The following is a 10000-nucleotide window of genomic DNA, read 5'->3' as shown; positions in this document are numbered from 1 at the left end:
ATTTGTTTAGGAACATTCAGAACATGTAGTATCTCCTTCATAAAGCTCTCTGTGTCCAACAAACAGTCCAGATCTCAACTTCAATACAAATAAATATCAATAAATTACAGGAAAAGTAGCGAAATCCTCACATTTGTGAAGCTTGAGCCACAAAAATGTAACGAATAACAATCATTTAAATTTTAAACGGTGACGGATCTGTCGGTCGATTATCGTTTTCATGTCTCGGGTGCCAAAATCTTGGAATTTTAAAATAACTAAAAGTTGTTTTTAAGTAAATGTAGTGGACGGAAAATACTCTCTAGAAGTAGAAAAACATCAGAAGTACCAGGAATCTGTGTACTTGAGTAAATGTACACGTCACATTGCGTCACTGACAGGAAGGACCCGCCCCCTTAAAGCTCATCTGTGAACATTGTTATACAAACGCAATAATAATAATAATCCTTCGTGTCAGAAACTATTCTCTATTATGGGATGGTTTGACCTTTTTAGCGGCAAAAACGGGTGAAATGTTTAGTTGGCGAGGAGCGAAGCGAGTAAAAACCAGAGCCAACCGCCCGGTGAATAACTCGACACGCCCACATAGTTACCGTCAGACATTGTTCAGCGGATGTTGTTCTTCTTAAAAATAATAAATCAACGGTAAAGTTCGTCCGCCTCTGAATCTAAAAAAGCAAAAGGTTCTTCTTTAGCAGCTTAATTACCACCAAAATGACTTTTCCATGACTTTAAAACCAAATTTCCATGACCAAACATTTTGCATCCTTAAATGACCCAAATATGAACGAGAGACAATAGTTTGATTTGGGATCTAATTTAATTTTTTTTTTCAAGGACTTTTTTCCAGGCCTGGAAATAACCGTTTTAAAATTCCATGACTTTTTCCAGGTTTTACATGACCGTACAATAACACTGATTTAATTGAATGTGTCCATAAAGACGTGAAACAATGAACAGCTGCAGGTGTGATGAGGTCACTGAACCTTGATGACATCACACGCGCACACTCACACACACACTCACACACACACACACACACACCTGCATCACAGAAGGAAAAAAAAAGGGAAATGATTTAGTTTTGCACTCGTTGAAGCAGAAACATTCTGACTTTTGGTCAATTGGGCGAGCTTCCTGTAAAAAGACCGATATTATATATTAGAGACATTATATAACCGGCCCTTTTTGTTTATTGTAACCTAATAAATGTGAAAACAATACGTTAATTGTGAATTCATTGAGCAATAGTTGCAGCTTTTATTTGTCTTTCTATGACGGTGAACTGAATTTATAGTCTTTTTTTCTGTTGCTTGGACATTTTTTACTTTCTATTTAATTTTATAATCTATTTATAGATAAAATCATCTCCAGATCAATAAAAAAAATTAAGTCTTGAGAAAACTCAAAACTACAACAGGAAACCCTGCGTCACCGACTTTTTTGGTCCGACATGAGCTGCTGTTGCATCATGGGAAATGTGAGCTCAAGCCTTCGAGGTCTTCCTCATCTTCCTTTTCTTTGGAATCAGTTCCTGGAAAAAACATCGGTTGTATTATTGTGAAGCATCTCAAGTTATTTAAGGTCTTTGGGGCGAAGAGGTGAACATTTCGCTGATATTTGAAGTTATTTTTCACCGTTCTTGTAGATGGAAACAATTGAATACATTAATTAAACTAATTATTGCAGGTTCTGTCCCACAACTTGTGCACCGTGATGAAGATCCCTCACGACCCGGTGGCGCTGGAGGAGCACTTCAAAGACGACGACGAGGGTCCCGTCTCCACGCAGGGCTACATGCCGTACCTCAACAAGTTCATCCTGGACAAGGTGACCCCCTTTGGAGACCAGATTGTTTGCCCGTGTTTTTTTTTTTAACGCGTTAAATCTTATTTTAAAATGTCGTGACGCTGGTGACCAACAGTTTTTTTTACAACAGAAGTCCATTGATGCGTTTGGTTCATGGTGCTGGTGACGACCTCCATTGTGTCCGTCGCTCTTTGTGCGACGACACTGAACCAGTTATTGAGTGCTGAGTCGGCCCCCCCCTCCCCCCCCTATGCGATGATGTCATTAACGGGGGGTCACTGCGTGAATGACGATCCTTCAGCCGACACTCGAGACGAGTCGGATGTTGAATTCTTGTCTCACGATGTTGCGGTGACCTTCGACCCCCCCCCCCCCGATTCTCATCCACGTCTTTTCTGACCACCGGTCCTCTCGGGGGGCCCTTTTTAAAACGGAGCGTTTGGGAAAATGATGACGTCATACGTCAGAAACGATAAAGACAAATGGTTTTGGACCACCGGCGTGGTAACCGATGGTTACTTTACATCTTCGCTCGCTGACCATCGTCTCTGGTATTTTGTGGCCGATTCCTTTAAACGACGGCGTGGACGCCAAAAAAAAAAAAAAAATCTCTTTTGTGAGCTGTGTTCTTTATGGTACTTTTTAAAGTGTCGGTTGTATACAACCTTTTATTTAGTTAGTCTCAAACGTTAAGACGACCATAAAGAGTTTATATATATTTTTTAATGTTTTAAACCTCGTTTTTTGAGATCTTAACGATGTATGGGGTGAATTCCTCTTTTGGATTTTGTTAACGTCGAACATACGGACGGCTGCTTGTTTTTAAACCACAAATGATTCATCAGGCTTTTTAAAAAATTTTTTACTTCATTCGAGACTCAGCAACTTCTAAGTAAATTCAGGGTTTATTATTTTTTTTAATCTCTAAAGTTGCCTCATTAGTTCCTTGTTCCGACCTTTAAGACTTTCACGTCGGTGGATTTCAAAGTAAAGTCGTCTGACCCGTTTCTCCGGCAACGACATGCCTTCTGTCTGCGTGACGCAACGCACTTTAACCCTTTAACGCGCCGCGTCGTCGTCGTCGTCGTGGTTTTTATATATTTAGTGACGGTCACTCTGATCAAAGTCACCGGCATATTTGGTGTCTTTTTGGAAATGTCAGTAGAAATCAAAACACACTCGTTACTGACCCGCTTGTGGACATCCGAGGGGTTAAACTCCACTTTGTAAATCCTGGATGTAGGTTCAGGACGTCATGGGCAGACATCAATCACCCCCTCCCCCCCTAAAAAAAACCAACACACACACACTTTTGAGTGTACTTTTCCATACACTCTCACACACAACTGTCCCACCCATTGACGTGGAGCTGACCGGAGGGCGTCGGTCAGTATATTCAACTGTCCACACTCCTGAGGAAACTCCACCCGGTCACACAAGGAAAGTGTGTGTGTGTGTGTGTGTGTGTGTGTGTGTGTGATGTAACCAGATACCCAAGAGGCAGAACAAAAAGGAGTCTTATTTTACACGTGAATGGAGTTAATGGTGTTTGCAAAAAAGGAACGTTTAAAAAATAATAATAATAATAATAATAAAGTGTGTGTGTGTGTCATCTTCACTTGTCGGTAGCGACGCAGCAGAAAGTAAAAAGCACCGCCGCTGATATTTCCCCTAATCCGAGGCCACAGAAGCGTCAGGTGGTGCGTCGGCGGTGCGTCGCTGTTGGTTTTTTCGCCCGCGGGCGAAGCAAAAGCTGACGAAGCAAAAGCTGACGACTCAGCGCTTTTGTGGTTTGCTGAAGCGTTGAAACAAGTGATCCTCTGTGACCCTGAAATACCAACGACCCGTCATCACAATGACCAGCTGCAGACACTCAGACGGTCGTGTTTTTCCGTGCTGCTTCTCATAGTTCTGATAACTTCTGTCCTCCTCTTCTTTCTTTTTTTTAATCTTTAAATTGTGGCAAAGTTTGGAGGAACTGGCGACTTTAGTCTTGATTGCGAAAGTCAAACAGTTAACTTTTATAGCTGGGCAATAATGTTATGACATAGATGACTAATTTTTTTCAAGGTCTAATAATGAGAAATCCAGGCATTGTGGCTCCTTCAGAAACAAACTATAGATACAGTGATTATACTAGATAAGTATTATAAATAGATGTTGTGGTTGGATTTTATTATTAAATGTGGACAAATTAAACCAAAAACTAGCTGCTGGATACGAAAGATATCGTCATGGATCTCCAAAATGTCCCAAGTTTGATTTCTAATGTTTATGTAACATAAGAAATAATAAAAACAAAGTAAGAGATGCTCGTTTTCACTACATATAGAGTTTAAAACTAATCAACAACCCACCAGCACCTGCAGTTTGTTTTGGTCATTTTGTGCTTTGGAGCGATTAAACAAAAATCTTTACTCATTTCCCCTTTTTTAAAACAACGACTTTCATTTCTAAACATCCGGCCTGTCGTCATCAATGCTGGTGAATATTTAATTAGCAACAAACCCCCTTTTGATTCAACAGCTGACAATCCCATTCCACTTGTAAATAACCCGTTAAAAACATAATCGTCTCGCAGTTTATTCCAAACAAACTTCTTTGTCTCCTTTTTTTTTTTTTTTTAAATAAAGTTTGAGTTTGTTTAGTTTCTAGAGTTTTAAAAGCTTCTGCGGGTCGCAGGAGATAAAGATGGAGCCTGAATCCTAATGAACATGTGGCTTTGGAGGAGGAGGAGGAGGAGGGAGAGGAAGCACCGACAAGGCTCTCATTGTTGAGAGGGAGGGAGAGATGGAGGGGGGGAGAGAGAGAGAGAGAGAGAGAGAGAGACAAGACGAGCATGACACAGCGATGTTGGCCGAAGAACAAACGTCACTTCATCTCTGCAGTCAGTCTGCACCTCCTCCTCCTCCGTAGATGTACACATGTTGGGAGTATATAGAAGTATTGTAAACTATATGTTCGTTCAAGATGATTAATAAACAATATTCTTTAGGTAGTCGAGTGTAAAATCTCTCTTTCTTTAGGAACCCTGGCCCCAGGTTTCCTCGCGGTCACTCGCCCATAGAGCAACACAATAGAGAGTTACGTCAGATCCGGTGCAGCTCGGAGACAAAGTTCACTCCCACTGCCGTGTGTTCACTCCAGCTCACCGTTGTTCTTCTCTCGAGGCGCAGAGAAAGGAAAACAATCAAGACGGCCGCGAGAGAATTCAGGATATTTTGTGTTCGTTGTGAAAACAAAACAATAATCCAGTGAGTCATTTATAGTCGATAAAGATGCATCCGATAAGTAACGCCCTGTAAACGCCATTTTTACTTCTAAGAATCAACATTAGAGCTTTAAGGTTTTAGAGAACGACTAAATGACCTTGAGTACTCACCAACAGGCGTCACGGAGACTCACACGCTAAACAAACTGTCACGATTTTCAGTTATAAAGTGAGAGCCGTCTCATTTTGACAAACTTCTTTTAAACATTTCTGTTTTTCTTATTGAGATTTTCCCTTAATATGAGTTGGAAACTCTCTGAAATGTGTTTTAAGTAGTGTGAAAATACTTGGTTTTATAATAATAATAGTGCCTTTTCTTTTTTAAAACACCTTATTAGCTTCAATTTTAATAAACGGAGACAGGAAGTTGTTCATTGTAAAAGATAAAACAGCCAATATGGTTGATTGATCACTGATTGATATTTAGCCGCATCAATGGAGCTCAACCCGTCTTTTCTCATAGTGGCTTTTTACAATGTGACGCTTGGTGAGTGTTGGGAGTTGTTTTGTTGTTGTTGTTGTTGTTTTTTGTGTGCTGGAGGCTTTGTTTGAGTGACGACTGCCAACTGGACGAGATGTGCTTCTCACCCACACGATGCCAGCGGTCTCCATGGAGACGCTCCTGTTTACCGTTTCTGCTCCAAAAGCAACAATTGGACCTTCCTGGCATTTCGCTCTGGAATGTGAACTTTTTCTTATTAATATATTACTAACTTCTATAAATCATCAATAAAAGGATTTTGGTCCTGATCACCTGAAGCCATTTAATGAAACAGGGTTTTTTTTTTTCACAACATGGCAACTTGTAAACCTTCATAAAAGAGGACTCAATGGAAAGTGTTTATCTTTGTTTACGCTCCTCTACCGGCAGCAGTGGGGCCCAAAATCAGGGGCAGGGCCTTAAAAATGGACCTCGGTTTAAACCTGACGACAATAAACTATTCAAACAGACTTTTAGCTTTTTAAATGAATTGTGTTCCTGGTCTTTTTTTAAAACTATTCAAGTGGGAATTAAAGACTCGCTCTAACTTCTAGAAACATGAAACTCGTTCACGAGTCCGACTGTCTCGTCACAAACTGAACCGATTCCTTGAGAAACAACCCGACTCACCAGTTGTCGTTGTTGTTGTTGTTCAGGCGACGGGCAACTTCGACCTCCAGGACTTCAACAGGATGTGCTGGACCTTGAGCTCCAGGAAGAATCTGGATCGAAGCCAGCTGCTCATCTCCAACGACGACGCCTTCAAGATCTGGTGCATCTTCAACTTCCTGTCCGAGGACCGGTACCCGCTGACCGTGGTCACCGAGGAGGTGAGGCGTTCACTGTCCCCGGGACACGTTGGCATCAGACCGCCGAACAGCGTACCTTTACTCAAGTACTTCAGTATTCATTTCACTTGTACTTAGATTGAGTATTTTCTACTTCTACCCTACGACTATATTTAACTTCTTTTGGTTTATCTGACAATTTTGGGTCCTAAATATGATTTCTGCACACAAAACATACATCTAAAGAATGACATTGTTATAAATGAAACTGCAAATAGTCGATTAATCAATTAGTCGAATGACAATATTATGTTTGATAAACTATTTAAAAACTATTGTTCCAAGTACTTTTTTAGTGCAAATATGACAATGTTTATGGTTTCAGCTTCACACATGTGGAGATTTGCTGCTTTTCCTTTTTACTTAATAGTAATTTCTTTGACTTAATATTTAATTTAAGTATGTTTTCCTCATTAAACTCAGATACTTTTATGCAGCAGGAGAGCAGATTTTAGGGTCCTAATCCACTGACTAACGTCTGAACTCATAGACTCATAGTTATTCGTAAAAATGGGGGGGGGGGGGGTTATTAATATAAATGTGCGAAGTAGAATAAACGTGGCCAACGTTTGTCTGCAGTAACTTCCCGGTCCTGTCACAAATGTTCATTTGAGGATCACACGGACGCCGACTGAGCTGGAGTTTAGTTGCTCTCTTCAGTCCAGTGGAGAGAAAAACGCCCGTTGCTCAAGAGCAGAAAAGGAAGTTTCCAGCTTCCTGTTCTTTTACAAAACGCCGGAGGATTTATTGTTGGTGTGCAACAGGAAGAAATGTAGATTTATATGCGTTCCAATGAGTAGCAGGATAAATACTATAGCAGATCTTCCTCAATACAAATGAACCGCTTTAATAAAATCTAATTGCTGTGTGTGTGTGTGTCACAGATTGAGTACTTCCTGCGTAAGCTGACGGAGGCGATGGGGGGCAGCTGGGTGGAGGAGCGCTTCGAGGACTACAAGATGCAGCTGACCTCAAAGCAGCAGAGTCTGACCGCCTGGGCGCTCATCGGCCTGGTGGGGTCGGGCCACTTCAGCAAGGGCGTGGACCGCCAGGCGCTCTCCATGGGCATCAACGAGGTCTACCAGGAGCTCATCATGGACGTGCTCAAACAGGTGGGATGAGACGCTCGCTGGCTCCGCCCCCTTTCATTTTCACTACGAGCGTCACCAGCTGTTGTGGCGCTTGTTGTCGCCGTAGTTACGTCGCTAAACGGCTCCGGGGAACCGGCGAAAAAGCAAGAATAAGCTTTTCGTACACTTGAACTGATGTTAGGTAGTTCTTACTTTTAGGAGGCTAAAATAGGTTTTGCATCCTCAGCAGTTCCTTGCGTTAGTCTGTTTCTATGGATACGGGTGTTTAAATCTCTCTCTCTCTGCAGGGCTACATCTTGAAGAAAGGTCACAAGAGGAAGAACTGGACGGAGCGCTGGTTCATGCTGAAGCCAAACTCCATCTCTTACTACGTCGGGGAGGACCTGGCAGAAAAGAAAGGAGACATCTTACTGGACGGAAGCTGCGGCGTGGAGGCAAGAGCCGAAAGCGTCGGGCATATAACCCCCAATAATGTGTTTACTACGCTAAAAAGGCATCTTTACAGCCCTCCCACCACCTGTCATTAAACAAAAAGATATTCCCTTTTTTGTTTGATAATTGGCTTTTTAATGTACGGACACTAATGTTAATATCTTTCCTATTTTGTCAAATTCTGGCCTCTAAAATGTTCTTATAATCGAGGAATATCATCCAAACACAGTACAGTGATGTTAGCTAAGCAGGTTAACGATCAACTGGCTATCAATAATCACTTCTTTATAGATTAGTGGGTTGGTGAGAAGTTTAGATCATTTGTTTTCATTAATTTCGAGGGAGAAAGACACAAGTCTGATTGTCGTACTCTCCACGTTTGTTCGTGTGTGTATAAACCTTACCTGTTGTTGTTGTTTTTGTTGTTCTCTGCAGCCGCTACAAGATAAAGAAGGAAAGAAGTGTCTCTTCCTCATCAAGGCGTCACATAAAAGCTTTGAAATCAGCGTGTCGGACAAGAAGAAGAAGCACGAGTGGATTCTGGGTAATTAGTGACGTCATTCCCCTTAAAGCTCATGTTTTAAAGATTTGTGTTGATTTATATTAATGTACATTCACAGATATAAAACAGTTTTAAAAAAAATAAGTTAATTAAAAAGAGAAAGGAAGCATTTTCAAAATTAGAATAAATAAAACGCGACACATCAAAAAAGTCAAAGTCTAATAACAGGAACATGAATCTGAACTTCTCCTGTTTCCTTCTAACACTCATTAACTAATTGAATAAACTTTGTTTTACACTTGTTTTCACTCATATTCGTGTAGCTGCGTGAACACTTTTTGACCCTATAGTTAGAAAATTGCGAAAAATTCTCAATTTAATTATACAAAATACTTGGCTTACATTGCAGTTGTCGGTTTCTCTGTCAAATTGTTAAAATTAATATCACAAAGAATTTAATTATGAATATAAGCTCAGGTTTTTCTTCCTCTTCATTACTTGATTCCTCTCAGGGATAAAGCTTCAACTCACAATAATGTTCATTATTGTTCAAACTGCAGATCACTCTTTAATTAATTAATTTTATAGTCTATTGCTTATTAAAAAATAGTGAAAAATGAATGAAGTTAAAAGTCTTCATTCACTCTTTTCCCCAATTTAGAGTTAAAAACTCAACGGCATTCAGTTTCTAATCCTAAATGACAAAGAAAGAAAGAAAAAGCAGCAAATACCGATGTTGAGAAGCTGGAAATTGAGAATATAATTTAACTAATTGATCCTCTGATTGCCGGTCGACCAATCAATGAATCAACAGATGTTTTCAGCTCTGAAACGAAGGGTGTTGATGTTGAATGAATCCTATATATTTGATCGTTATTAACTCCTCACTGGTTTTCTTTTCTCCCCGTTCTCAGCCATCCAGACCTGCGTGAGCCTGCTGCGTCAGGGCCGGCCGGCGCCGCACCGCGAGGCTCGGCTGAAGCGCCGCGAGCTGCGACTGAAGCAGCAGGCGGAGCAGGAGGAGCTGGAGCTGAGGATGAGCGAGCTGCAGTCGGCCAACGAGGCCAAACAGCTGGAACTGGAGAACATGAGACAGGTGAGGAGAGAAGAAAACAACAACAACAACAACATTAAATGTTCACGCTGCGAGTCACGTCTTGATTGTTTTTCCTTTGGGCCAGAAAAAGGATAATATGAGCATCAGGTGTGGAGGTTGTTTTCACATTATTAAAATGTGAAACACATATTATTATAAGAGGAAAAACACAAATATACAAGTATAAGGGAGTCTAAAAAACATCACAAATAAAACTAAAACGGACGGTTGGATTGAGAATGAAACAACAGGCTCAGTAAACTAAACAATATGAAGGAAAACAACGAGTTAACTGGGATATTATGAATGTTATTCGGGTTGTTTCAGACGTTACACCGACAGCGTCATCGAGGACAGAAAGGAAAGGGCGTTCACTGGGGTTAGTTTGTGACTGGAGTTTGAGGGATTTCCCTTCACCCAAAAATGAGTTTTTTTAAGATAAACAACAAGAAGATATTTACTGTTTTAAA

At 40.8% G+C, this 10000-nt stretch overlaps 1 protein-coding gene across 2 annotated transcripts in view; it reads left to right on the top strand.

The window, feature by feature from the left end:
• The window catches only part of swap70b (switching B cell complex subunit SWAP70b), a 20501-nt gene that overhangs the window by 1204 nt on the left and 9297 nt on the right, over positions 1–10000 (top strand). For both annotated transcript variants that reach the window (XM_034534306.1, XM_034534305.1), the window contains exons 2-7: positions 1690–1830; positions 6218–6391; positions 7294–7521; positions 7788–7934; positions 8368–8476; positions 9349–9530. In XM_034534306.1, coding sequence (XP_034390197.1) covers positions 1690–1830; positions 6218–6391; positions 7294–7521; positions 7788–7934; positions 8368–8476; positions 9349–9530 — 981 coding nt within the window. The remainder of the gene's footprint in view (positions 1–1689; positions 1831–6217; positions 6392–7293; positions 7522–7787; positions 7935–8367; positions 8477–9348; positions 9531–10000) is intronic.

Source organism: Cyclopterus lumpus, chromosome 6 (assembly GCF_009769545.1).
Source record: "Cyclopterus lumpus isolate fCycLum1 chromosome 6, fCycLum1.pri, whole genome shotgun sequence".
Classification (NCBI taxonomy): Eukaryota; Metazoa; Chordata; class Actinopteri; order Perciformes; family Cyclopteridae; genus Cyclopterus; species Cyclopterus lumpus.
Note: the sequence above shows the minus strand (reverse complement) of the source record. Positions and strands in the feature narration are given on the sequence as shown.